This window comes from Cebidichthys violaceus, unplaced genomic scaffold, assembly GCF_023349555.1.
Source record: "Cebidichthys violaceus isolate CVI_PGR_0920_01 unplaced genomic scaffold, fCebVio1.0.p SCAF_3, whole genome shotgun sequence".
Lineage (NCBI taxonomy): Eukaryota > Metazoa > Chordata > Actinopteri > Perciformes > Stichaeidae > Cebidichthys > Cebidichthys violaceus.
The window spans coordinates 1,646,654-1,674,415 of NW_027176483.1; the positions used below are offsets into that span (position 1 = coordinate 1,646,654).

At 44.1% G+C, this 27,762-nt stretch overlaps 3 protein-coding genes across 7 annotated transcripts in view; all 3 read left to right on the forward strand.

Annotated features, from left to right (window-relative positions):
* LOC137881728 (mixed lineage kinase domain-like protein) lies at window positions 1–10,271 on the forward strand. Of its 3 annotated transcripts, XM_068723803.1 has the most exons (12): window positions 1–54; window positions 1,442–1,627; window positions 2,823–3,276; window positions 4,466–4,564; window positions 5,264–5,441; window positions 5,787–5,887; window positions 5,976–6,114; window positions 6,962–7,046; window positions 7,163–7,305; window positions 7,637–7,686; window positions 7,953–8,099; window positions 8,722–10,271. In XM_068723803.1, exons 2-12 carry the CDS (start codon window positions 1,463–1,465, stop codon window positions 8,769–8,771), a joined length of 1,611 nt encoding a protein of 536 aa, XP_068579904.1. In that variant the 5' UTR covers window positions 1–54; window positions 1,442–1,462; the 3' UTR covers window positions 8,772–10,271. The 3 variants fall into 3 exon arrangements, with proteins under 3 accessions (XP_068579904.1, XP_068579906.1, XP_068579905.1); XM_068723805.1 differs by lacking the exon at window positions 1,442–1,627 and having other exon boundaries at window positions 11–54; XM_068723804.1 differs by lacking the exon at window positions 1–54 and having other exon boundaries at window positions 1,041–1,627.
* A 1,369-nt stretch (window positions 10,272–11,640) lies between these two features.
* On the forward strand, window positions 11,641–19,593 carry rfwd3 (ring finger and WD repeat domain 3). 2 transcript variants are annotated; one of them, XR_011103882.1, is made up of 14 exons: window positions 11,641–11,796; window positions 12,702–13,006; window positions 13,174–13,448; window positions 13,550–13,605; window positions 14,266–14,457; window positions 14,543–14,634; window positions 14,839–14,953; window positions 15,167–15,431; window positions 15,579–15,729; window positions 16,482–16,658; window positions 16,780–16,994; window positions 17,086–17,300; window positions 17,905–18,434; window positions 19,040–19,593. XR_011103882.1 is itself a non-coding variant. In XM_068723855.1 (13 exons), the coding sequence occupies exons 2-13, from the start codon at window positions 12,702–12,704 to the stop codon at window positions 18,046–18,048; spliced, it is 2,202 nt and encodes a 733-aa protein (XP_068579956.1). In that variant the 5' UTR covers window positions 11,641–11,796; the 3' UTR covers window positions 18,049–19,590. The 2 variants fall into 2 exon arrangements, 1 of the variants encoding a protein (XP_068579956.1); XM_068723855.1 differs by having other exon boundaries at window positions 17,905–19,590.
* Window positions 19,594–21,586: 1,993 nt separating this feature from the next.
* Window positions 21,587–27,762, forward strand: part of glg1a (golgi glycoprotein 1a) — a 29,178-nt gene continuing 23,002 nt past the window's right edge. For both annotated transcript variants that reach the window (XM_068722603.1, XM_068722604.1), the window contains exon 1: window positions 21,587–21,946. In XM_068722603.1, the coding sequence (XP_068578704.1) occupies window positions 21,611–21,946 (336 nt within the window). In that variant the 5' untranslated portion in view covers window positions 21,587–21,610. The remainder of the gene's footprint in view (window positions 21,947–27,762) is intronic.

Consider the following 27,762-nt stretch of genomic DNA (forward strand, 5'->3'; position numbering starts at 1 on the left):
CACATCTTCACCCTGAGTCATTGTTCGCTGTGTGTCTTTTGAAAAGCCTTCAATGTAAGTAGCACTTACATCTATTGATTGAGAGTATGGCGTCATAAAGGTTAATGGATCGTTTACGATACTTAAATGTTCAAATATTGAACATAATTTTGCGGATGGACTTATGATTTGTTTGGAGCAGGAGTCTTTGTTTAGAACTAAGGCAATCAACGTTCACACCATCCCCTGGATAAATAAACGGGACAAATGATGTTTGTTGTTTTGTGGCTCCAGTTAGAAACTTAAAGCTACAGTCGGTAATTTTAATAAAACTATTTTTCCATCCATGAGACAGGTAATCTGTAAAAAAGGCTGGTTCCTCTGCCTCCTTTAAGTGCTCCAAGATTTCTATGTTTAATACACTAATCATCTGCTGGTGACATTTCAGAGGTACATATTGTACATTTTACTATACTACATTTCAGAGGTACATATTGTACATTTTACTATACTACATTTCAGAGGTACATATTGTACATTTTACTATACTACATTTCAGAGGTACATATTGTACATTTTACTGTACTACATCTCAGAGGTACATATTGTACTTTTTACTGTACTACATCTCAGAGGTACATATTGTACTTTGTACTGTACTACATCTTGGAGGGGAAGGGGAGGGTGGGCGCTACACTTCCAGGAGTATGCTGTCAGTCAGAACTTTGTTATCAGCTGGAAACACTCATAAGTATAAAGACCACAAAATAACCCACACAGAGCAGGAGGGAGGTTACTGGGGTCAAACAAAACACAGACTCTCCTCCAGGAAACCGCTGTTTGTTCCTCTTAAGAAACGAGAAGTCAACGTTGATTTATTTGTCACTTGACTTCCGTACTTCAGTAGTTATTTTAACCCAAACGACAATCATGTCCTGAACCTGACTAAGTAGTTTTGTTGCCTAAAAAGATTTTTGAAACAACTGTATTCATGTAACCAGCGTATATCGACGCGTGTTGCTGGACTTGCAGGAAAAACAACACTTGAAAAATATGCAGTTACTGTTTTGTAAGATAACATACGAACCGTTGAATGAAGTAATATTGATCCAGAAACATCATATATGATTGTAAAACACTGACAGGACTACTTTCAATACTTTCAGAACATTTAGCTGATAATGCTTATTTGTACACAGAACTTGTACTATAGTTTTTCCTTTGTTCCTGTACATAAAGACAATGCAACAATCCATCAACCCAACTTTTCTTGCTTGCTCTATTCATGGGCGTCTTTTTGTCTCGTTACTAAAAATTACACAATCTCAGCAAGTGTGAGCATAAAAACCAGCCAGTGTGAACAGTTTGTCAGGTTTCATCTTGTCTGCAGTGAGTTCTGCTTCGTCTTCTTCTTCTTCTTCTTCTTCTTCTTCTTCTTCTTCTTCTTCTTCTTCTTCTTCAGTGGTGCAGTAAATAAACACTCATGGGTGTGTCAGGAATAAAGCTCAAGGGGGAGGGCGGACTGCAAATGTTGCAGAGGAAACGAGAGGAAGTAGTGAGCTGCAGAGGGAGGAGCTGTGGGCTGCAGTTTCATTTTCAACACACAAACACACAAGAACTACCTGAGACAAGAGGCTTCTCATTGCAGGTAAATAATCTTCATGTTTTTTTTAAATCGTCTGGACGTTAAACGTCTCGGATGACACCTCCTGATGTGTCCACTCGCTATCGGCTCTGTGAGCAGCTTAGTATGGATCCAGTTCTGTACAGACTGTACAGAAGTACAACAAGCTTTTAATGTGTTGCTGGTATGCGTCGTCAACGTGTTGAAAGCTGTCAAACACAAAGGCAAGTTATTGCCTGCAGGGCAACAGAGAGCGGTGACTCCCTCTCTGAGTGTCTGAGGAGAGGCAGCTTTGTCTTTTCGGCGAGAGTTTACCTGCTCATACAAATAAATGCTCAGAGCGGAGAGAGGACAAAAAGAACAAGTATTTACTAGTACTGCCAAACTAATGAATTACAAATCCTCTGTGTTTGAGTCTGAGCAGCTGAGGATTTGCAGGCAAACAGGAAATCAATAGGAACTCTCAATCTGTGGAGCTGCAGAAGAGTTATTATAGATGGGGGGGGGGTTACAGAGCAATACGTTTCATTTTAATCAAGCTGTTTGATTCACTAACAGATAAATCAGCTGTAGCTCAGTGAAGCAACTATAAATACAAGTAAAAGTATCCAGTGGTAAAAACAAAGGGATAAAAAGGCCACATTTGAACATTTCAGAGATTTGTTTGACTAATATGTAGTGTTCTTTTTATTTAGCCATGTCGGCAATGTCGGTCTGTCTGTTGGTCTAGACTCTAGTCTAAAATGACTCTACTTCTCTCTTGATTTATTCCCTCAGTAAACATTGTAAACATGAGTTTATGGTCTCAATCTCTAGTTTACAGTCTTCTTCAATACAGCATGATGTTCATTTAGTACATTATGCTCCATTTAGAGTCAAACACACCATAAAGCAGGGGATGCTTTTTTTTGGACGATTTAAGGTCTTCCTTAAATCAGAAGATCGGCGGTTCAATCCGCTAGTCCATGTCGATGTGTCCTTGGACAAGACACTTAACCCCAAATGTCTCCCGGTGTGTGATTGGGGACGTTAGTTCTCATGACCAGGTGGTACTTTACATGGTAGCCTCTGTCCTCAGTGCATGAATGGGTGTTAATGGGTGAATGGCATGTAACGTTATATCACTTTGAGTGGTTGGACAAGTACAGGTCCATTTACCATCTTAAACTTGAATTTACTTGCTTTCAGCTCTGATTTATTCCATTTTCATTCTCTCCAGTTGAACATGGACTTCATTGACCCCATCCTGTCCATTGCCTCAGCGATCTACAACCTAGTTGAGAACGTGAAGGCCAATAAGAAGCGCAGCCAGCGTATTTGTCACCGAGTCAAAGCCCTGGACGAGCTGGTGAGGTCCATCAAAAAGAGGGAGCAGGGAGAAACCACTGCCGACGTAGAAAAAGCCCTCAATGGACTCTTCTTCACTCTGGAATCGGCGAAGGCGCTCATCGAGAAATACACTCTGGCCACCTGGGTGAAGCGCTTCCTGAAAGCCGGCAGCCACGAAGAAGAGTTCAACAGCGTGAACAATCGCCTCAATGACGCCTTCCAGGTCCTGTCCGGAGCTCTGCAGGTGGAGCAGAGCAACGTGCTGCACCAGGTCTTTGAGCTGGCCTCCAGACAAAAAGAAGACGAGGTGGACAAGAAGGAGGACGACGCCGAGCTGCAGACACGTGAGCGGAACTGATGTCGACTCTGTCTTTGTAGAGTTTGTTGAGGGGGGACGATCAGAATCAGCTCAGTCAATCTACAGGAGCTTAAATTTGATGTAGTAGTTTTAATTCATGTATCTTATGAATTTACATCAGGTGCATCAGGATAATTGATGCTCTTTTCAGATGGTTAAAAATGCAGAAACTGTGCTTAAGTTCCCTTTCCAATGCGAGACCTTTTTCAAGGACTCTCGAATCTTTTTAAACACTTGTTTACATCCTGCAAGCGTTCACCTCACCGGACAGCTCAAAGCAGTTGAATGATACTTCAAAGTGGGTTGCACGAGGGTTAAAAATACTGTTCATTGATAATGTAGCACTTTATCAATTTACATTTGGGTTTTAATCACGGCTGACGTTAACCGACAAGGTTTTCAGTCACGAAAAGCCAGACGGAGAAAAATGTTGCTAATCGGCCAAACTACTCGAGAGATGGCCTGCTGTTGGGCCTGTTTTCTGTTGCAAGTGTTGCATGAAACCATGGTGGAATTAGCAAGCCAGCTAGCGGACAGCTAGCCACTTAGCTAGCTTGCTATTTCCACCATGCTTCCACTATGACAACTGTGATGGATTCCTTCTTAAACATGCTTAACAAGGTTTTTGATAGTCATAGTGTGTTGTCCCTCAGTCGTCCAGGAGATGAAGCGGATTAATGAATAGAAGGGCAACGTGTGTGTGTGTGTGTGTGTGTGTGTGTGTGTGTTAATGGATTTGTAATAAACTACCCTGAAGCTTCAAGCCAAATGCACAGCAGGTATACTAAAAAGACAATGAAACCAATAATGGGTGTCAATTTATAGCCAACTAGCCAGCTGTGGAGATGGACAAGCTAGCTATCTAACTAGCCAGCCGTCCTCTCCGGAGCCAGTGCCGTAGGGCTCGGCCTATTTGGTCGCGTTGTGTTAACAACGTTGTGTTACAACTCTGGGTCCAGCAGAGTGAGTGACTGTGCATATTGAGAGAAACTCTTTTCTTCAGCCAGTATCACAAACAAACCAACAAAACTTGCTAGCCTGCGTCAGCTAACGTGTTCAGAAAGCTATTCAGGCTCCGCCCACAAAAATACGTTGAAGTCAAGGGGTCTATGAAATGATATAAAATGGCCGATGTTTGTTTGGTTTTGGTTTATTAGTGTCTGTTTGCTCCTCAGTGCTCCTGCAATACATGGAGGAGCAGCAGAAGAAAACCGACGCCATGCAGAAAGAAATGGAAATCCTCAATGTCAACGTGGAAAAGGTTTTTAACATCTGTGAGTAAACCAAAACCTCTGTGACACACACTACGGACGCATTCATCAGGTGGACACAAACGCAACTCCACAGGAACGTTCATGTTGCTCTGTGACTGCTGGATGGGGAGATAAGTTCACGTTCATCATTTCAACTTAAAGGGCAACACAGTCTAACGGCAGTTCTCGAAACAGTCACGAAATGCAGTCTATTGGTTTTATGTATCTCATTCGGCACGTTATTTTCTACTAAACTAACAGTTAGGATTAGGCAACTAAACCAACAGTTAGTTTTATGTAACTAAACCAACATTTGATTTAGGCAACTAAACCAACAGTTAGGTTTAGGCAAAAAACAAGTTAGGTTTACGCAACTAAACCAACATTTAGGTTTAGGCAACTAAACCAACAGTTAGGTTTAGACAACTAAACCAACAGTTAGGTTTACGCAACTAAACCAACATTTAGGTTTAGGCAACTAAACCAACAGTTAGGTTTAGACAACTAAACCAACAGTTAGGTTTAGGCAACTAAACCAACAGTTAGGTTTACGCAACTAAACCAACAGTTAGGTTTAGACAACTAAACCAGCAGTAGGTTTAGGCATCAAAACAACAAACTGTTTGGTTATTGTGGGTTTAATGAACATCAGATAGCTGTTATTGGGAAGCATTTAATATAATCAAACATAAGCTAACTTGTTAAAATGTGTTTCCATAGTGAATAAGCCCAGCATCACTGCTGAAGACATCCGAATGATCAAACCACGCGAGCTGAACTACAAACAGCCCAAAATGCCCTTCATGACAACGTCAACCTCAGAGGTCTACAAAGGAGAGTACCACGGATTCGCGGTGGCCATCAAGAGATACATTGACCCTTTGGACACCAGCCTGAAGTCTGTGCCACATTTCTGAATCATTCTTATTTGTCAAGTTTAAAAAAAAAATACATTAAAAATGACCTTTTCTATCCGAGATGCAGTTCTGATTTTGAGACACATTTGGCTTTTTGTCAACATGGAGCCCCATAATTATCTCTGCACTTTTCTCAAACCAATGATATTTTCAGGGCAGCTTTACGTTTTACAAGGATGTGTTGATTAGCTTTAGGTCATGAAGAAATTAAATGTTAATTAATGGGAAACCGCAAATGTCGCTGTGGATATATGGACTTCACGTCTTGTGTACTAGTATGTGACGTACTGTAACTGTCAAATATTCTTTGTCAACATTGTCTTCAGCGAATTGCGGAAAGTTTTCAAGAAGGAAGTTGAAACCATGAAGCGGTTTGAATCGCCCAACATCCTGCGAATGTTTGGCATCTGTGTCCAGGATGAGGACGGTGAGTGAACTACGGACTTCAAAGAGCATCGGGCACATTGCACCTTTATAATAACATTAACGTGAGGTGTTTTTATGACCGTTTGTAGGACCCAAGCCTCAGTTCCTCATCATCATGGAGTACTGTGAGAAGGGAAGTCTCCTTCAGGTTCTGGAGTCTGAAGGTAGCAGTCTGTCTTGGCACACGAAAGCTCGGATGTGTCGGGACGCAGCGCGAGGACTCTACCGGTCAGTCTTCTACAACGACATATGTGTCTGAAGGCGGGATTAAAAAAGTTAAATTACATTTTGCCTGTAACACTGAAAGAGGATCGCTGTTTTTAGCATGCAATTGTGGAAGAAGTACTCTTTAGGCAGAATTATGGAGATCTTTTGCTTTTTTAAAATAGTATATTAAACTGAATATGTTTGGGTTTCAGGCTTTTAGAAACTGGGATGGATATTTTTCACTCTTTTCTGACGTTATATAGACCAAACGATGAATCAATGAATCTAGAAAATAATCCTGCGTTTAAAATCTTACTTGAGTTTCAAAAGTATTAGCATTAATATACACTAACATTTCTAAAAAGAAGTTCTTTTCTAATTTAAAAAAATAATAAATTCTCATGTTTTCATTGCCACTGATAACAATACCACAGCGTGGAAATTTACTTGAGCATCAAAATATACTGGATCTACCGAATGTTACTTGATTATATATGTTAATGAATTTGGGTTCATCGCTTCAATGTTGCAGCTGATAAAAGTGGAGCTATTTCTAATAACTTTATATGCTGCTGGGCGGCTTAATCCATAATAATCCATAATAATACATCATAATTTAATCTTTTTTCTTGGTTGAAATCTGAATCTGCAAAGAAACTATAACTTTTAAATAGCTAGTGGAGTAAGAAGTGCAATGTTTCCACCTGAAATGGAGTAGAAGTATAAAGTACCTCAAATTGTCCTTAAGATACAGTACTTGAGTAAATGTACTTAGTTACTTTGCATGTGCCAGCTAAATTCTATCTGTGTGGTTCATTGTTTCTGATAGAAGGTACCATCATGATCAGGATCTCTTGTTTTCTCTTAGACTTCACCAGACTGAAGAAAAATCAAAGGTTCACGGATGCATCAACAGCAACAAGTTCCTGGTGGCTGAAGGCTACACAGTCAAGGTACTGAAGCCAGTGCATGCTGGGATTGCTGAAAGCCCACTGGTTGGAGGTATTTAAGGCGTTGGGGGGGATTGACTGAAGTCTTGATTTGTTGTTGTTGTTGTTGTTGTTGTTAGCTGGGAGGCTTTGAGCTGGCAAAAACGGAGACGTCGCTGAGAAGGCCAACGAAGGACAACGCGATGAGGTCCCTGTGCTACTCCTCTCCAGAGATGCTCCACGACATCAACCACATCTACAGCAAAGAGTGTGAGATCTACAGGTCAGATACCAACCAGGAGTTGAAAAGCATGTTTCCTTTAAACCATGAAACTACACTGTTCATCACAGCAGGAAGCTGTAAAGACAGAATCAAAGCTTAAAACTGTGATATTTCATCAAAACCATTTTATTCTTCATGTCCCATTCAAAATCTCACCACAAATAAACCTTTCGCTTTAAACAGATCCTGTCAAAAAAACATTAAATTGATTGATTCTGCACAGTGAAGCTCAAACACCTACGTGACGCAACGAGAAGAAAATAAAGTGGAGGTGATCTTTAATAAAACAGAATGAATGTTTCTCGCTAACTTGGAGATGTTCGTCTTTCAGCTTTGGAATCGTCCTGTGGGAAATTGCAAGCTGCAGCAAACCTTTTGATGGTACGTATATCTGCAGAACAACAAAATTTGGGGGTCTCCAAAGTTATTAGCATTCATCCTCTGGGGAGCATGAATGTCTGCACAAAATGGCAATCCACCCAACAGTTGGTGAGATATTTCACCAAAATGGTGGACAGACGGACCGACACTGCCAGTCACACAAGACGATGGAGTATGAAGGATTAGACTAAAAGTTAGACTAAAGTAAACTATATAATCTTTGGCTTCTACTTCTGTTCTTGATGTTTTCTCACTTTTTTTTCCAGGTTTGTCAAACAAGGACATCTATGAGAAAGTGTGCAAAGGGAAATTTAAAGAGGAGCTCCCCAACCGGGGGGATTGTCCCAAAGGACTGGCGGATGTGATCGACGAGTGTCGAGCCTACGATGGCTTCCAGAGACCATCTGCTGGAGGTAACTTTCAATCACTGCCATCACCACATGTAGATACCATGATAACATGTAGATACTGTACCTGCTTACAAATGAGTGAACAGGATTCAGTGGATCATTTGAAGGTCTTTAAGTGGATGGTTGGTGTTTATGGAGGTAAAAAAATTTGATTTTTGCCGGAGAAAAATCTGAAAACTTTCTAAAGTTCCTTTAAGATTCTGAAAGACTGTTTATTGGTAGATCAACTCTTTGTGTGGTATAATATTTGGTTCTACAAAAAATGTTTTAACTTATGTTACTACATGGAACTTCTAACTGGTTGTGAACCAGTCTCAGTGTAGTCCTGGTCCTCTACATGAACCAGTCTCAGTGTAGTCCTGGTCCTCTATCAGACCTCCATCAGTACAGAGACCATCAGAGAGAAGATGGTCTGTTTCTACAGAGTTATTCTTGATGCTCGTCATCGGAGCCACCAGGTCGGATTCTGGTGAAACCAGATGAACTCATGCAGGTTCACCAGAAACTCCTTCAGCTCAGACTCCAGCAGAGACCGGTCCACCGTGGACAAGACCCAGATCCACGGCAAATTGTGAATAATGTACTTTAAAATTAAAACAGAAATGTGTGTCTTTCTCTTCTGCAGAGCTGGTGGATAAACTGCAAAACGTGGTGGCCCAGCTAGAGAAGTCGTGAGCCTCTTCATTGCTCTGCCTCTTCGTCAGCAGCACTCAGGGCTTCTGGTCACGGACATCCTCAGGAGAAGAGTCATACAACTGGCCTGTAACTTCTTTATAATCCACACGGAAAGTTTACACTAAAAGCCATACTTTTGTTTTTTTCATTTCAGTTAGTTCACTGGACTCTTTGATAAAAATAACCTGCATTGTAACTTTAAATGTTTTTAGGACATGATTGCATGTTAAGAGGCCAAAGCTCCTGCTGAGGTTTTTTTATTAGCTGGTAGTAATTTCAGGGTAACATAGATGATACTGTGATTTCAGCGGTACTACTTTATTTTACAGCACTTATCAACCACACGACGACAGGCCCTCACTAAACACACTGTTCATTCATGAGAAGCACATACCTGCTCGTCAATGGCAAAGGCGATTTATTTTTCTTCTCGTCCGAATTGTGTTTGTCATAGATTTGTCGTCGTACCGTGAAGCCGCTAAGTTAACTTCTTATCTCTCGTCTCGCACAATGTAGGTCACCAACATGGCCGTTAGCTTGGCTTGCTAGCTAGCTGGCTAACTTAGCTATGTGTTCCACGCACAAATGTAACGTTATCTTGCCCCGACTCTTTTCATCGCCCGGGAAGAAAAAGATTGAGTGAGAGCAGCCGGCAACCTCCGGTTCTGACAAGTGAAGTCAAAGCTTTATGTGTTACAGCTGCATTCTCTCTAGTGTCCACCAGGGGGCAACTCCTCTGGTTGTATAGAAGTCTAGTCTAAAATGACTCTACTTCTCTCTTGATTTATTCCCTCAGTAAACATTGTAAACATGAGTTTATGGTCTCAATCTCTAGTTTACAGTCTTCTTCAATACAGCATGATGTTCATTTAGTACATTATGCTCCATTTAGAGTCAAACAGACCATAAAGCAGGGGATATACGGCATCTGTACGTCACTCCTCCTCAGTCCAGATATGGTCACTTCCTTTCATTGGTGGCGAAAAAAACTACATGGTCTTATACGTCAACAGTTTTTGACAAAATGCGACTATCATGACTTGAAAAAGTTTCTTTTAAATTGGCGAACTTCATTCATGGCACAATTCAAACGGGATCAAACAAATACATAAAAGCATTGACTCCCATAGATATTTTTCTGAAATGAAGTCCCATTGTCGTCCACTGGAAGGGGCGTGACTTCACTATGGGCCCCTGGACGCAAACATCAGACGGCAATGCCTCTCCTTCATGAGTAAGACAAATAATTTATAGTTGTTTAGCCTCTTTTTGTTGCTTTTTTGTGTCTCTTTGTAGTTGTTTTATATTTCTTTGGGGTCATTTTGAATCTCTTCTTGGTTGGTATGCATCTTATTAATGACATTTTGTAGGTGAAGGTAAGGAGGGTGGGGGGAGGGGCTGTGCCCGACAGGTCCCGTTCTGCAATTAAAAGCGATGTTTGATTCAACATGGCTGCTTATATGCTGAATAAAATCAATAAACAAACCAGAAAAAACTCCATTGCTTGTCTTCTTTTTTACTCTTTCCAATACATCCTTAACATCCAGGGTGGTCATTAATCTCATCTAACTGAAATATTACAAATGTATTTATTCTTTTAATTTTCACATCTTCATGCCCTTTTTTTAATTCAAGTGTATGTATGTTGGCTAATTTTTGTTTTTCCTTTTCGAGTTTAATTTCCAATTGTGACCGATGGCGGTCAAATGAAGTATTATTAGTTTGATAGCAGAATGATCTCGAATGGAATATCTGCAGATGATGCACATAACCACAAAGCTCTAATTTCATAATCAGTGATGAAAAGTAAAATTTTAAGATACTTGTACTTTACTTGAGCAATTTCAATTTTCTTCAACTCCACTAGTCAGAGGAAAATATTGTACTTTTTTACTTTGCTACATTTATTTGATAACTTTAGTTACATTGCAGATTCCGATTAATAATACAAAATATAATCAACAAATACATTATTTATTTATTATTACAGGTTAAGACTTCACAAGCTTCCCATCAGTATATAAATACATTTAAATTAGCTCCACCTTTACCAACTGCAACATTAAAGTCAGGAACAAATGAATGCACCAATAAGTATATGTTATTCTGAACTAGGACATTCTACATAATGAGTACTTCTACTTTAGCTACATATTAATACAAATACGCTTTTACTCACGTAATATTTCGATACCATACCATAACTATGGAAGAAAAAAAAATAGGCTTTTTTTGGGGGGGTACTTTTTTTCTGCCAAAAGAAAACAAAAAAAAAAACCTAGATTTTTTTTAGTCCTTTTTTTCCACCAACAGAATAGAACTGGATTTTTTTTCCTTTTTTTCCCCTTTTTTTCCCGCCAGCAGAATAATAAATAAAAATGCACCAACACTAATGGTGCATCCATAAAAATCCTTGAATTTTTTTTTGAGCCCATTTCCGCCATTAAACAAGGCACTTTAAAAAAAGGCTTTTTTTTTTTTGGGTACTTTTTTCCACCAAATGCCCCCCCCCCCAAAAAAAAGATTACGTAAAAGAAAAGTAAAAAAAAAGAAAGAAAAAGAAATCCAGGTTTTTTGTTTTTTGGCGGAAAAAAATACCCCCCCCCTCCCCAAAAAAAAGCATATTTTTTTTTAAAGTGACTTTTTTACACATATTTTTTTTTTCTATGGTGGAAACGGGCTTCCATACGTATCAGTGGCACTGAGAGGAGGATAATTTCATTTCAAATGTTGGAAATGATCCTCTTATTTGTATGAAACTTTCCAATTGACTGCTTCCGCAACCGTTCCAGTAGAATCGGATGTGATTCATCTTCTCAACATACGATCTTTGGCGGTGACGTCGCGGCAGGATGGGGCGGGCGGAGCGGTTCTTACGCGCCGGGAGATTCGATCCCTGACCGCGGGTCCTGACTGCATTTACTCCCCGTTTTGATTTGTGTCTTGTCTCCGTGGAGCCATGTTGTTACTCTGCGTGGTCTTCCAGAGCCGGATCGGCAGCTGTTAAACCTTCACTTCCAAACAGGTAACGAGGAGCGTCTGCTTCTCACTGCCGCTGCTGCTGCAGTCCGAGGAGCTAGCTAACAAGCTAACTAGCTAGCCGCGCTAACGAGCCAAAAACACCAAGCGGACCCGTTTTGTTACGCGTAGTTTCAGTGAAAACACCACCTTTTATACAGCTAGATAGTCAGGTATTGACATTAATAAATGTCTAGTTTAAGGTATTAAAAACTGCTTCACAACCACACGAATGCTAAGCTATGTTTAGCTACAAGCGTCCGTGGTTACCAAGGGCACCATAACGGAGAGAATCGGATTATTATTATTATTAATATGTCTGTTATTCTATAACGTTGTTAATGTGCGTGTCAAAGAAGCGTAATCAAGTAGAGTTCAGTAAAGTATGAATTGAGAACAAGTAGCTGCTGTCCGCTTCTGTTTTTACTCGGAGGCCCCGGAGGAGACCTCGGTCTCTAGTAGGGCGCTTAGCCGCAAAAGGCATCACAACGTCATCACAGCGTCATGTATTTGTGCCCTCGCATACAACGGGTAGATAATTACATTCAACAACAAATATAAATAAAATAATGAAATAATAAATAAATATTTAGTTTAATCAACAAATTAAAAAAAACTAAGAAATACAATTATATATATATATATATATATATATATATATATATATATATATATATATATATATATATATATATAAAAAACAGAAAAGTGATGACATCACATAAAAGCCAGTCTGTAAAAAAGTGTGTTTTCAAAACAGTAAAGAATATTAAAAAAGTAAAAAATCCACAATAACTAAAATATATATACAGACAGAATATTTGTAGTATTGTGTATTTATATTGCACAGGCTTTTGGGCTCTACCAAATAAATTGAATTGAAACCATCTGACCTGTGTTTTCCCCCACCAGATGGAGGCCATGGAGGTGGACTCCCCAGGGGAGGTGCAGAGAAGAGGAGGCAGCAGACAGCGTTCGGTTAACGCTGCAGCTGCAGCAGCAGCAGCGGCGGTCGCCAACGAGCCGCACGTCATCTCAGACTCCGGCAGCAGCACCGAGGTGGACGAGGACGACGACGAAGACAACGAAGGGAGACGGACGGCGGCCCGAGCTCCGCCCAGGCTTCCTGCCACCTGGGCGTTCAGTCAGAGAGCCGTGGGCGGATCCGCTGCCGCTCCGTCAGCTGCTCAGGGAGCGCCCATACGGAGGAGACTCAGGTACCCAGTTCAGATCCTCGGGTCTCCTCTCAGCGGCTGTTCTGTGTCTTCCTGAGATGTTAAGTGTGTGTGTGTGTGTGTGTGTGTGTGTGTGTGTGTGTGTGTGTGTGTGTGTGTGTGTGTGTGTGTGTGTGTGTGTGTGCGCGTGTGTGTGCGCGCTCCTGCAGACAGGGCCTCAGGGTCCACTACCCCAGCCAGACTGCAGCGCCCTCCAGAGGATTTCCAGACTTCCTGCTCCGGGCGCCGGCCGCCAGCGTGGCCGAGCCAGAGTCCGGCAGCACCACCGAGGTCAGCGATTCTGACGAGGAGGAGGAGGACGAGGAGGGCGGGCCTGAAGAAGGCCCGTCTGCCGCTCCGGGGCTCGTCGACCCAGCGCCGCCCGCTGGTCCTCGACTCAACTCCTCCGTCCAACACGCGCGACCGCAGGACGCCGGCCCGACCAGTGAGTCTGACACGGCGTTCACTTCACGCCGCTCACTGGTCTAACAGTCTCTCTGTTGTGTTCTGAGAGTCCGGTTTTCTTTTTTCATTTCATGTGTTCAGACTCCAGAACAGCTGCAGATGGCGAGAGGACAGAAGCTCAGAACCAGAACATCCAGGTAGCGTTCACACCTCTTCCAACACTCCAAAGTGAAGCCTGTGCTTCACGTATTAAACCTGCATTCTCTCTAGTGTCCACCAGGGGGCGACTCCTCTGGTTGTATAGAAGTCTAGTCTAAAATGACTCTACTTCTCTCTTGATTTATTCCCTCAGTAAACATTGTAAACATGAGTTTATGGTCTCAATCTCTAGTTTACAGTCTTCTTCAATACAGCATGATGTTCATTTAGTACATTATGCTCCATTTAGAGTCAAACACACCATAAAGCAGGGGATGATTTAGGGGCGGGGCTACACGCTGATTGACAGGTCTCTACCAGAGACGTATACGACGTCTCTACGTCACTCCTCCTCAGTCCAGATATGGTCACTTCCTGTTCACTGGTTGCATAAAAAACAAGATGGCAACGACCAAAATGCCGAAAATTGAGGCTCCGAAACATCCACAAACTGATGAGTCACTTCTTATAATCAGTCTGTTTGCCTCACAAGCATCAAGACAGCCGACGGTCATTAACATCTTGTTAGTGTTTAACCTCCTCACCTGTACCTGCTGAAGAGCCAACATGTCATTTTGAATCTGTAGCTTCGGTGTTTTGCTGTTTTGGTGTTTTGGTGTCCGCGTAGCTCACAACTCTTTAATCACGTCCTCCTCCAGCCGGTCCCCTCGGCGTCCGTCCAGCCGTTGCAACCGGAGGAGGGCGAAGGCGACATCTGCTCCATCTGCTTCGAGGCGTGGACGACGGCGGGCGAGCACCGGCTGTCCGCCCTGCGCTGCGGACACCTCTTCGGCTTCACCTGCATCCAGCGCTGGGTGAAGGCTCAGGGCCCGTCCGCTAAGTGTCCGCAGGTCAGTGGGCCTCACGCTGCATCATGTGACGGCTCCTCCCACTTCTGGCATCTCATCCTCGTCACACGTTTTTGTTTCTCTTCAGTGCAACAAGAAGGCGAAGCGTTCGGACATTGTTCTGCTCTACGCTCCGAAGCTGAGAGCGCTCGACAACTCTGAGCAGGAGAGCTTAAAGAAGTGAGTGATGTGTTCTCTCTCTTCTGACACGCGTTGATGACGGCAAAGGTTCGTCGAGGTGAAGTGAAAGACAACAGACGGCGTCGCCGCAAACACCAGCAGCGTTACACGACTCCTAAAAGATGGAAAACATTCTGACACAAATGTCAAATACTGTTGTTTCTTTTGCTCCAGTAGCGGCAGCTTCTACTCTGTGATTTGCAGGTCTCTGGAGCAGGAGCAGTCTCTGAGGAGGAAGGCTGAACTGGAATCAGCTCAGTACAAACTGAAACTGCAGGTCGTCACCAACAAATACGGACAAGCACAACAAGAGCTGCAGGTATCTGAAGAACGTTTAGACGTTTTACTGTTAGTTATTTATAATGTATTTATTTCAGACCTCTTAACAATATCAGTCCCTCATTTACATCGGGATCACATGAGGGAGTTTTATTGACGAGATTAATGATTAATCACTTTTACTGAGGCAGCATTTTGCCGACTGGCACCGTTTAATAAATTATTATCACCTCGTTTCCTCTCGTCCGTGTAGGAGCTGAGGACTCTGATGGCTCAGGCCGGCAGAAGCTCGCTCTCCTCCTCTTCCTCGTCGTCGTCGTCGTCGTCCTCCTCGGCGGCGAGCTCGCTCCTCCTCCTCGGCATGTCCCAGCGGGCGGGCGGCTCCAGGACGGCCCAGTACGGCTTCTCCAAGGCGGTGCTGGTGTCTCAGGCCGGAGGCTCCAGGGTTCTGTCCTACTGCGAAGCTCTGAGCTGCCTGCTGGCCTCGCAGCCGTCGCCTCACTCCACGCTGGTTCCCGGTGAGACGCCGTCACTTCCTGTTTGTGATCCGCGTCGGTCCGGAGCCACATGGCTGGACTTCAGTCTAGTAACAATACAATAGTGGAAGAAGTTTGACCGACATCTCACGCTCTCTCTGGTTTCCCTCCCTGGTCTCCTCCGTTCAGGTTGCGGTGTGAAGAAGGTGAGCGTGGTCAACATGAAGGCGAGTCAGTACGTCCCCATCCACAGCAAACAGATCCGAGGTCTGTGCTTCAACAGGCAGAACGACAGCCTGCTGCTGTCGGCCGCTCTGGACAACACCATCAAACTGACCAGGTACACATCAAACTGACCAGGTACACGTCAAACTGACCAGGTACACGTCAAACTGACCAGGTACACGTCAAACTGACCAGGTACACCGGTGATGTCGTCATGTAATGAAAGGACTCTTAACACATGTGAACCTCAGATTAATGACACAGTTTAACGTGGAAACTTGTTTAACACGTTTAACTCTGCCTCTGTGTCTCAATGTTCACCATCAGAGTGTAAATAAAGTTTAACGTTAACCATCAGTGTAAATAAAGTTTTACCGTTGACATCACAGTGTAGATAAAGTTTTAACGTTAACCATCACAGTGTAAATAAAGTTTTAACGTTAACCATCACAGTGTAAATAAAGTTTTATCGTTAACTAGCACAGTGTAAATAAAGTTTTAACGTTAACATCACAGTGTAAATAAAGTTTTAACGTTACCCATCACAGTGTAAATAAAGTTTTAACGTTAACTATCAGAGTGTAAATAAAGTTTTAACGTTAATCATCACAGTGTAATTAAAGTTCTCCTGACGATGGTTCTCCTCCAGTATTAAGTAGAACATGTGGTTCTAGTCTCTGATCTCTGATCATGTTTCATTGTTCACAACTAATCAAGAGGAGAGCTAGTAACGTTAGCAGCACTGCTAACGGCTAACCAACGGAGGTTCACTTCAGTTACACTATGATGCCTTCAGGCTCTGCTCAGTGAACATGAGTACTGGCTGAAGGTACATTATGACGTTATCGTGATGTGTGTTTGTTTCAGTCTGCTGACCAACACGGTGGTTCAGACCTACAACGCGGGGAAGCCCGTGTGGAGCTGCTGCTGGTGTTTGGACAACAGCAACTACGTCTACGCAGGTCTGAGTAACGGCTCCGTGCTCGTCTACGACACCAGAGACACCAGCACACACGTCCAGGAGCTGCAGCCGCTACGCTCCAGGTACACACACACACACACACACACACACACACACACACACACACACACACACACACACACACACACACACACACAGCTGCAGGTTGAATGTCCTGTAAACTCTTTGAACATGTGGACCCAGGTGTCCCGTGGCGTCCCTGTGCTACGTCCCGCGGGCCGCCTCCAGCTCGTTCCCGTGCGGCGGGCTGATCGCCGGCTCGCTGGAGGGCGCCTGCTTCTGGGAGCAGGTCAACGAGACCACCTACAGGCCACACATGCTGCCGCTGGAGGCAGCCGGCTGCACCGACATCCAGGTGGAGACGGAGAGCCGGCACTGCCTGGTCACCTACAGGCCAGGTGAGACGCACGGAAAGACAAGGACATTATGAAGGGATTGTGATGAAGGGACAGAATCACACACGGTTGTTTATATTCGTCCTTTGTCCAGGCCGCTCCAACCCGGCCCTGCGCTGCGTCCTCATGGCTCTGACCAGGACCCCCCAGCAGGACTCCAGTCAGCTGCCCTCCTGCTCCTGCTCCCCCGTCCAGACGTTCGGCGCCGGCTCCTCCTGCAAGCTGCTCACCAAGAACGCCGTCTTCAGGAGTCCAGACGGAGGAGGAACGCTGGTCTGTGCCGGGGACGAGGCGTCCAACTCCACCATGGTCAGTCGGGGGGGGGGGGGTTCTATGAATATACGTGTTATTTATTAAGAGAGTTTAAAGAACCAACAGTGAGTAACGTCTGATGATGTCTTTAATGTCTTCAATGGTGTCTTTGAAAGAGACAAAAGTGGCTGAATAACTTTCTCCCTCCTCTTCTTATTCCTCCTCCTCCACCTATTTTCCTCCTCCCTCCTCCTCCTCTCTCTCCACCTCTCCCTCCTCCTCCACCTCTTCCTCCTCTGCTCCCTCCTCCACCTCTTCTTCTTCTTCTTCTTCTTCCTCTACCTCCTCCTCCTCTTTTTCCTCCCTCTATCCCCCCTTCCTCCTCCTCCTCCTCCCCCCTCTTTCTCCTCCTCCTCATCTTCTTCTCCCTCCTCCTCCTCATCTCCCCGTCCTCTTCCTCCTCCTTTCTCCCCGTCCTCCTCCTCTTTCTCTCCCTCCTCCACCTCTTCTTCTTCCTCTTCCTCCTCTACCTCCTCCTCTTTTTTCTCCCTCTACCTCCCCTTCCTCCTCCTCCACCTATTTTTCCACCTCCTCCTCCTCCTCCCCCCTCTTCCTGCCCCCCTCTTCTTCTCCTTCCTCCTCTTTCTTCTCCCCCCCTCAGGTGTGGGATGCCTCCAGTGGCTCTCTCCTTCAGAAGCTCCCTGCTGACCTCCCTGTTTTGGACATCAGTCCATTCTCAGTGAATGGAGAACACTTCCTGGCCTCGCTGACGGAGAAGATGCTGAAGCTCTACAGGTGGGAGTGAACGAGGAAGGACTCTTCTCCCTCCTCCTCCTCTTCCTCAGACCAGACAATGACACACACACACACACACACACACACACACACACACACACACACAAGGAGAGGACGCCGTCTGTGTGGGAAATAGAAAGCTGATGATGGACGGATCGACTGGAGGAAACAAAACATTTCATCTCTTTAGTTTTATCTTTTATTTTAAAGTTGCTGCTCGTCTGGTGACCGTCGACCTGCACAGAGAGACAGACGCAGCCAGGACTGGTGTCTCTGATGTCTCTGGTGTCTCTGGTGTCACTGGTGTCTCCATAGAGAGTTAAAGAAGGTCAAATTCTAAATGTTCAGATCTTCATCTCAGAAGTCTGACGGAGGAAAATGGTGGCAGTCCTGCAGGTAAAGGACCTTCATTGATTTCAGTAAAGTGTTGAAATGAATCCATCACAGTGAACATCAAGTCTAACTCTCTGAGGTTGTTAATAAACGTTGTCGTTACTCAGTTTGTCCACCAGAGGGCGCTGACGCTGCTAAAGGTCCAGTTCTTTAATTAAACCAAGATAAAGGATCTTCATCAGCTTGAAAAGAATCCTTCTGGGCTCAAATCTAAATGTGAAGACGAGTTCACTGTGACGGAGTCTCTGCAATCGATTTAGGACTATGAAGGGATGAAGTTGAGCTTTGAACAGCAGCGTTTAAACCGGTTTAAACCGGTTCAATAGATTAAAGGACCGTTACCACTGGTTTGACCACAGCTGCTGACTTCAGACCCACGTCCCTCCATGACTGAACAGTTGTTTCTCTTCTTCTTTGTTGGTGTAATACTCACTGTGGCCACAAGAGGCTGAAGTTCACTTTCTCAAGTTCTTTCTTTCTCTTGTGGCTGAAGTCAGCATTACAACAACAAACTAAATGAAAAAGGTTTCGTCAAATCTGAAGGTTTTTTTTAAGTTGTGGAGTAAAAACATTTCAGATCTTTTTATCTTCTCTGTTTGTCCTCTCAGGGCTTCCGTAGACTTGAATGACCGATAGATGACAGGAGGTTTGCGTTTGTTCAGAAAGAAGCTTTGAGATTTGAGTCTAATCCGGTCACACAACTGAAGTTTGGGACGTCCGAGCGACCCTGAATCCACCGCGGACGAGCTTCACTTTGACTCGTGTCAAAATGTCTGTGATTTGTAGTTTTTTGTTTTTTTTGGGGGTTAGAACATGAAACGGATTTCATCACGTCTCGGCGAGTCAAAGAGTCCAGGATGCAGAGACGAGGTTCTCCAGGGTTCCTCCATGTTGACTCCTCCTCCTCGTCCCTCTGAACCTGAACATTAAGTGCCAAAGGACTCGGCTGTCTGTTGTACATTTTTACTTTCCTCGTATTCTTTCTAAAGGAAGTTGTATATATGTATATTTGCTACCAGCTGTTTGTGTACGACTTCAAAGTTAATAAAAATGCCGAGTTATTTTTAATGAAAGTCTTCTGAGTCGACCGTTTGATGTTGAACATGAATCACCAACTGAACGAAAACTATTCAAGTTCTCACGTTGTGTTTCAAAGCTGTTTTTAAATGAGCTCATTTGGAGGATCTGGTGACATCTAGTGGTGAGTTTTCAGAATGAGTCTCCTCTCCAGGACTACAGAACCAGACTTATGTTATCAGAGTTAATCAGGATCACTAGTTTATGAAGTGTATTAATCCTCTACTGTAATAACAGCTTTATGAGTCGTGTGTTTATTAAATGTAGATGAAGCGTGAAGCAGAAGTACGGTGGCCTTCAGGGAACAAAACAAAACGTTAAAGGTCGTCTGTAGAGTGTTAGGGTGGTCTGTTCTGGGCTTCTTCTTCTCTTTCTCTCCTTCCTCCTCCTTCTCCTCTATCTCACTCCTCTCCCTCCTCCCCTTTCTTCTCCTCTTCCTCTCTCTCCTCCTTTCTCCTCTTTATCTCACTCCTCTCCCTCCTCCCTTTTCTTCTCCTCTTCCTCTCTCTCCTCCTTTCTCCTCTTCCTCTCCCTCTTCCTCATCTTCCTCTCTCTCCTTTCTCCTCTTTCTTCTCTCTCTTTTTCTCCCTCTTTCTCTCACTCCTCTCCTTTTCCTCTCCCTCTCCCTCCTCTTTTTCTCTCTCCCTCTTTTTCTCTCTCCTCCTCTCCCTATTTCTCCTCTTCCTCTTTCTCTCACTCCTCCCTCCTCCCCTTTCTTCTCTTCTTCCTCTCTCTCCTCCTCTCCCTCCCTCTTCCTCCTCTTCCTCTCCTCCTTTCTCCTCTCCCTCTTTTTCTCCCTCTTTCTCTCACTCCTGTCCCTCCTCTCTTCTTTCTCCTCCTCTCCCTCTTCCTCCTCTCCCTCCTCTTTTTCTCCCTCTTCTTTCTCCTCTCCCTCCTCTTTTTCTCTCTCTCCCTCTTCCTCTTCCTCTCACTCCTCTTCCTCCTCTCCCTCCTCTTTCTCTCTCTCCTCTCACTCCTCTTCCTCCTTGTCCGGTGGACTCCATGAAGAAGACTCCTCACTGTGTAGATATGAACTCATTCTAATGATTCTTAGTTTCAGGTGATGAACACGAATGAAAACATGTATGAATATTACATAATGTAATCTATTACTACATTTATGCTGCACACTGGCCCTTTAAGGATGAGGTTGAGGAAGTAGAGTCATTAATTGTCATATTCTTTATTAAATTTACTTTGACTTTTGCATCATAAAAATGTATTTTTTATTCATATAACTTGTTTAAACATTCATTCATTTCTAAATTATTTATAATTCCACTTTTAAGTGTGATGATTAAAATCAATAAATTAAATAACGGAGACTCGTGCTGGTTGTAACTTCTTTTAACCGACCTCTAAAGTGTCTGAAGCAGATATAAATAAAATGATTTATTAAAATGTTCTGATCACAATAGATTTGGCTCCTCCCTCATTTATTTTACGTCATTATGAACTGAACATCTTTGGATTTTGGGGACATTTGAAGACGTCTTGAGCTCAGGTTATTGTTTTTTTACATTTTAAAGACAAAAGAAGTGATTTAATAAATCAAATAAAAGATTCATTAAAAACCGTAATAATGTCAGTATAACGTACAATGCTATTTAATAAACTCTATCCCAGCTGATACTGATATCAGTCATTTAAAAGAATATAAATACACTTTTTATGTTTTTAATATATGTTAAAATCACTTTACACACATTTTTGTTATTGTTACGACACGTTGTTGTTCTGTACATGTAGTCCTTAATTATTAACAGTCACTACTGAGACGTTTTATGATCAAACTATACATTTGTGTTCATGATTCACTTCTTTTATGGGCGGTTTTATGCATTTTCCAGACAATCTTTAATGTTTTATAACTTCATGTTTCTTTAATTAAATGAAAAAAAAGTTGTATATTTATGTACTTAGTTACTTTCCACCATTGCTCTTACCGTGAACCCACACGCGCTCATTAATTATTCATGAGCTGTCCACGGTCATCCTCGGAAGAAAAAAAAAGAGAAAAAAAACGTCTGCAACTTTCCTCCTAGTGCCCATTTCTCCCACCGCCCCTGAACGCAGCAGCAGGCTGACTGTGCTCTGTGAAGATGGCGGACTGTCTACGTGTTCCTCTTCTTCTCCTGCTTTGGATCTTCTGCATCTTGTCGTCTTTGCACCCGATTCGAGGACAACACAACGTGATCGCCAAACTCCCCGTCAATGCCGATAACGCACCGAATCATCCCGTCGGAGGTCCGTTGGTCCCGGGAGGAGCCGCCGTAGAGAGGAGCCTGGTCGCCGGGGCCTCGCTGCAGAGGAGGCGCTCTACCGGCTGGAAGTTGTCCGAGGAGGCGGTGTGCAGGGACGACCTGAGCCGGCTGTGTCCCAAGCATTCGTGGAGCAACAACCTGGCGGTGCTGGAGTGTCTCCAGGACCGGAAAGAGGTGCGTTCAGCGACGTTGTTTGTGCAGGAGAAGAAGAAGAAGCCTGGGTGTTTCCTGCGGGAACAAACCAGCTAACTGGTAGCTGCCAACGTCACGCCGATCCCCGGTCACAAACGCAGTAATTTAAGAGCTACTGTGTCGCATTCAACATGTCGCACACTGTAGAGAAACACTGAACACGTATTTAGAGTCACCGGGACCCGCTCTTCTATTCGGCGTGATGCAATGCCACGAATGGCGCTTACTTTCTTTAACAACCTGCAAGTTTATGGCTCGTGTCGCTGCATATTTTCTTGTCTTAACGCGTCAAATTGTACCCGCGTTACGTTAGAGTAACGGAACAAACTGCTGTATACCACCGATATTAAAGATGCTTTTGCGCAACACGTTTGCGCCGAATTCACCAGAACACCCAGTTGTTCCAGATTAACACTACATTTAGCTGAGTTTGTTGTCAGTGATCCTACAGCGAGCTGCAACTCAGTGAAACAGGCAGTTCATCAGCGAGGCTTTTGGGGAAAGCGACTGTGCAACCTGGGACTAAGCTAGCTGCTAATTGCAATGTTACAGTTAGCAACAACATTAGCTAACCCGCAGAACCGACGGCTCGGAACCACGACTCGCACATTAAGACGTGTTAAGACACCTCGAAGACTTTAGTAAAAACCAGGATAGCTAAGCTAACATTAGCGTAGAGCTAACTGTGTGCTAACGTTGCTATGCTAGCAGTTGTTAGCCTCTGGGAGATGTTAGCACAGATAACGTTTCCATTTGGTTATACTTCATCTAAAGCGTCTGTTCTCTGACTACTAGTTAGCCGAACTAGCTGGTGTGTGTGTGTGTGTGTGTGTGTGTGTGTGTGTGTGTGTGTGTGTGTGTGTGTGTTAAACCTGGGTTTAACCTGTTTATCTGGTTAAAGTGAGGCATAAGGAACAGTTTAAACCCATTGTATTTCGTCCTCTTCAGCAGCAGCAGCATGAGGAGTCACTGTGGTTCCGTTGGTGGTAGTGAATGTTGTCCTGACATGTTTAGTTAACACACTACCATAAGATGAAGACGAGATAACTGAAGATAAGACTCCTTCTGCTCTCAGTGACGGTGTCAGCGCTGACCGCTTCCTGCATCTGTTTTAAACTCTTTAAACAAAAGTCAAATGAGCTATAAAATGGGGCGTTGTTTTGGTTGCAGAACAAACCAGAATATTTGCTGTAGGGCTGTAACTAATCCTTTAATAGTTTAGTCAATATATTGTCACTACGAGTGGTAGAATGTCCATCACATGGGACAAAGTGATGTCTTCAAATGTCTTGTTTTGTTTGGCCAACAGGTTTGGTTCCCTCTCCTCACAGAGGTTAACTGGAACCTCTGGTCCTCGTGTAGTTCCTCAGCCGCTGGATTTATTTATCTTTTCCCAACTGAGTCCACAGGCCGTTGTTTGAGAAAGGTGGAGGACGATGACTCACTATTTACTCTCTCCACACTCTCACTGCTTCCTTTTTTAAAAAGGGAAACCATCTCCGTCCACACCAAGCGCTTCAGCGTCGTCGTGTGAAATGATCTCCGTCCAGACTGACGCGCATGAAGACGAAGATCACGTGACTGTTCACGTACTGTGTGTGTGTGTGTGTGTGTGCCGGTGTAATGAAGTATTCTTTAATACGGAAATATCCTGTTTGATACTTAAGGTCTGTCTGTCTTTCTCTCACACACAAAACATATTTCAAAAGCGTATAAATCAAAGTTTATTAGATAATGGATCAATGAATGTGGTCAACACTTGTCTCTGCTGGTGACTGAAGTCTCTGTCCTACTGGAGACATTTATGCTTTTGATCCTTTACAGTTTCTGTGTGAAGTTCACAATAGTTGTGCAGAACAAAATAAGCATAACATGGAGACGTAGTAGTGTGGACATGGCACTACTACTACTACTACTACTACTACTACATGGGGAGGTGTTTCCAAAGCATGTCTACAGTTGAACTTCAACTGTGACCTTTTTTAGGCCCGTTCAAGTCTGTGTTGAGAGTTTGTTGGCTGGCTGCTCTTCTGTCTGCTCTTCTGTCTGCTCCTCTGTCTGCTCTTCTGTCTGCTCTTCTGTCTGCTCTCTGTCTGCTCTTCTGTCTGCTCTTCTGTCTGCTCTTCTGTCTGCTCTTCTGTCTGCTCTTCTGTCTGCTCCTCTGGCTGCTCTCTGGCTGCTCTTCTGTCTGCTCTTCTGTCTGCTCCTCTGGCTGCTCTCTAGCTGCTCTCTGGCTGCTCCTCTGGCTGCTCCTCTGGCTGCTCCTCTGGCTGCTCCTCTGGCTGCTCTCTGGCTTCCTTAAAGCTCGCTGGCTGCTCATCAACAACAGAGCTGCAGCCGGCGGAGAGAGATCTCTCTATCTGTGTAAACGCTACAACGGGACCATGACAAGCTTTCTCTTTGTGCTCCGTTATCTGCTTACTCAAAATCACAAGACGGCGTCCCTTCTGGTGCTGAGCGTCTTCACCAAACACTCGGGACTTATTGCCGGAGAATTGCCAAACAGACCATTCAAATATTGCCTTCTGAAAATTTCAAGCTGTCCGCTGTGATCGTACTTTCTTTTTGTAGCCTTCTGGTTGGTTCTTAGCAGCTTTTTCTTCTCCCACATTTGACACGTATGAACGTGAGGAGCGGAGCTCAGATGATGAAGAAAATGAATCCGCAACAATTTCTCGTTACAGTAGTTATTATTCTGTACTTTGTTTTGTCAGAACAAATACAAACGTCTTGATTCTTGTGTTGTTTACGGTTTGTTGACGTGAACGCAGCTCTTCACAGTGAAGCAGGTCTTTGTTTTTTGGGTGTGACGTCTCTCTGGAGACGTCCACCTCGTCCGTCCACGGTCGCTGCTGTCCAGCTCTCGGATTAAAGAGCTGCTTTTAGACTCGTAGCATTTTTGTGTGTCTCCGGCCTTCCTGCTGGTTTGCTGTGGTTTTGTGTACGTGGTGCAGAGTCCAGGGAGGAGGAGGAGGTTCTGGAGATTGAAGGTTTTCACTCTGACCCGTCAGCTGTGTGAAGCCTCCGTCAGTCCGCCTCAGTCTTCCGTGTTTTTCTTTAATTGCCAATTAACGCATTAATGCTGCAGGACGTTCACGGCGAGACGACAGACTTGTTGTGTTTTCAGCTGCTTTTGCTGTTGAGCAACACGAGGAATCAAACCCTCGGCGTCGGCCTCACTAGAAGCTTCGTTGATGTCATGTTGAAACAGGAAACGCAGACTGTTGCCAAAAAAACGTGTAAAACACACCGTTGTCTAAGACGGAGCGTTACGATTCCCAAGACACTGTCTTCTGTGTCTGTGACTAATATATATATGTAATGTACTTTACAGAGTACTGCTACTTAGACAGAGTACTGTGTCCTCGTGATAAAGTAAAAACCACTTCAGCTTCTCTGGATCCCTGACGTACGCTGTCGTCCTAAAAGAAGACTTTCTGAGCTTTTCATTCGGTTTTATTCTTCTATTCGTTACTTTTTTATTTTTAAATTTTTTTTAAACAATTTGCAAAACTACACCGTTCATCACAGCCAGAAGCTGTAATGACCCTCATTATCGTCACAATTTCATCTTTCCGACGGTCCTTGAACACGTCATGAGCGACGAACGCTTCTGTCAGGAAAAGAAACCGAATCAAAGCTTCAGATTGTGAGTTTGTTTCCTGCAGGATTTCACAGTTCGGTGAGAAGTCGTTCTTTCTTTCCGTGTCGTCAGCGCTGCTGAAAACACACACACACACACACACTCACACACTCACTCACTCACTCACTCACTCACTCACTCACTCACTCACTCACTCACTCACACACACACACACACACACACACACACATCTGTCACACACACGCACTCACACACACACACACACACACACACACATCTGTCACACACACATCTGTCACACACCTGACCCGAGCACTGCCCGGCCCAGATGTGTGGAGGCAAATAAGAGGCACCGTGTGCAGAGACTGGTTGAACAGACGGAGACGATGCGCTGCCTTTCTCCTGCTTCTCCTCATCTGTGGCTCTTCTTTCCGCTCCGTGATCTTTGTGCGCTGGCTCTACTTGTGCCGGACCACCTCTTCCCTCCTGAAGCTTTAAATGTACTTTTGAATGTATTTAATTGAAACCAACCTTCAACATCCTGCCAACTGTTCTCAGTCACTAGCAGCCCTGATTAAAAACCAACATTCAGAGCCAAACTCTCTCTCTGTCTCTCTGTCTCTTTGTCTCTGTCTGTCTCTCTCTCTCTGTCTCTGTCTGCCTCTGTCTGTCTCTCTGTGTCTCTCTCTGTCTGTCTCTTTCTGTCTCTGTGTTTCTCTCTCTCTCTGTCGCTCTCTGGTTTCTCTCTCTGTCTCTCTCTCTGTCTCTCTCTGTCTCTGTCTCTCTCTGTCTCTGTCTCTCTCTGTCTCTCTGTCTCTGTCGCTCTCTCTCTGTCTCTCTGTCTTTGTCGCTCTCTGTCTCTCTCTGTCTGTCTGTCTGGCTCTCTCTCTCTATCTATTTCTCCCTCCATCACTTCATGTCCCCCTTCCTCTCGTCGGTTTGTTCCCCAGACAAACATTAATAAGAGCTGATTAAGTTTCATTTATCAGCTTCTCTTCAGTGAGACGGACGTCTTCTCACACAGCTCTGTAGATGTTTCAGTGAGACGGACGTCTTCTCAGACAGCTCTGTAGATGTTTCGGTGAGACGGACGTCTTCTCAGACAGCTCTGTAGATGTTTCGGTGAGACGGACGTCTTCTCAGACAGCTCTGTAGATGTTTCGGTGAGACGGACGTCTTCTCAGACAGCTCTGTAGATGTTTCGGTGAGACGGACGTCTTCTCAGACAGCTCTGTAGATGTTTCGGTGAGACGGACGTCTTCTCACACAGCTCTGTAGATGTTTCGGTGAGACGGACGTCTTCTCAGACAGCTCTGTAGATGTTTCAGTGAGGGTGTGTCTGAATCCTCCCATTGTGTTGGATTACATCTCCAACAGCTGCTCACAGTTTGACACACATGCGACTCAGAGTTGTGTTTATACAGTTTGCATCTGATTCACCTGAACGGTTCACGTCAGGAAACGCAACGAAATCAAAGCTTCAAATCGTGATTATTTCATCCAAAACATTTTACTCTCCATGTTCTCATTTAACGTGTCACAAATAAACCGTTCACTTTAAACTGATTCTGTAGAAAACATTAAATTCTGAACTCTTCAGTGAAACTATGACGTCACGATTGATTCATCTGAGACCAACAGTCATGTGACCAGAAACCAGAGACACTCTGCCTGAACTTCAGGAAGTGAACACAGAGAGGAGACATGTTAATAGTTTAATACATATAGAAGGTAGAGCCTCCATAGTTTATTCCAACACTTGTGGACACAACAGAAACCTGTTAATAGAGATCCCAGTGTTTTCTGTTGTTCTGCACTAAAGACAAGTCCACAGAGAGAAAGATGTGAGAGGAGCTTTGAAAACGCCCAAAAAGCTGCTCTGTGTTCAGAGGGTTGCATCAACACAGGTTTTGGGCTCTCTGATCGTCTGACAGAGCCGGACAGACGCCCACATGAGTCACTCTGCAGCCGCGGTGGTCCAGAGGTGGACTGAGCGCGTGCAGAGGCGGGGTTTCTCCCCGCGGGGCCAGAAGCACAGAAAAAAATAAAACAAAAGGTCTTTTTTCTCTGTCTGATCGGCGTCAGACTGACCGGCTCCGTCCAACACTCGCTGTGTTGACTTGGCAAAAAAAAAAATACAAAACAACACGATGCTGCGTTCAGGTGCACGTTGGAAAGCACTGGAATTATAGCA

What these genes read in the sequence shown, in the direction of transcription:
- LOC137881728 (XM_068723803.1), top strand. Translation starts at nt 1,463, where the DNA reads ATGGGTGTGTCAGGAATAAAGCTCAAGGGGGAGGGCGGACTGCAAATG. An exon ending in CGACGCCGAGCTGCAGACAC is followed by an intron (nt 3,277 to 4,465) that starts GTGAGCGGAACT and finishes TTTGCTCCTCAG; the next exon opens with TGCTCCTGCAATACATGGAG. An exon ending in GGAAAAGGTTTTTAACATCT is followed by an intron (nt 4,565 to 5,263) that starts GTGAGTAAACCA and finishes GTGTTTCCATAG; the next exon opens with TGAATAAGCCCAGCATCACT.
- rfwd3 (XM_068723855.1), top strand. Translation starts at nt 12,702, where the DNA reads ATGGAGGCCATGGAGGTGGACTCCCCAGGGGAGGTGCAGAGAAGAGGA. An exon ending in CGTCCGCTAAGTGTCCGCAG is followed by an intron (nt 14,458 to 14,542) that starts GTCAGTGGGCCT and finishes GTTTCTCTTCAG; the next exon opens with TGCAACAAGAAGGCGAAGCG. An exon ending in GAGCAGGAGAGCTTAAAGAA is followed by an intron (nt 14,635 to 14,838) that starts GTGAGTGATGTG and finishes TGTGATTTGCAG; the next exon opens with GTCTCTGGAGCAGGAGCAGT.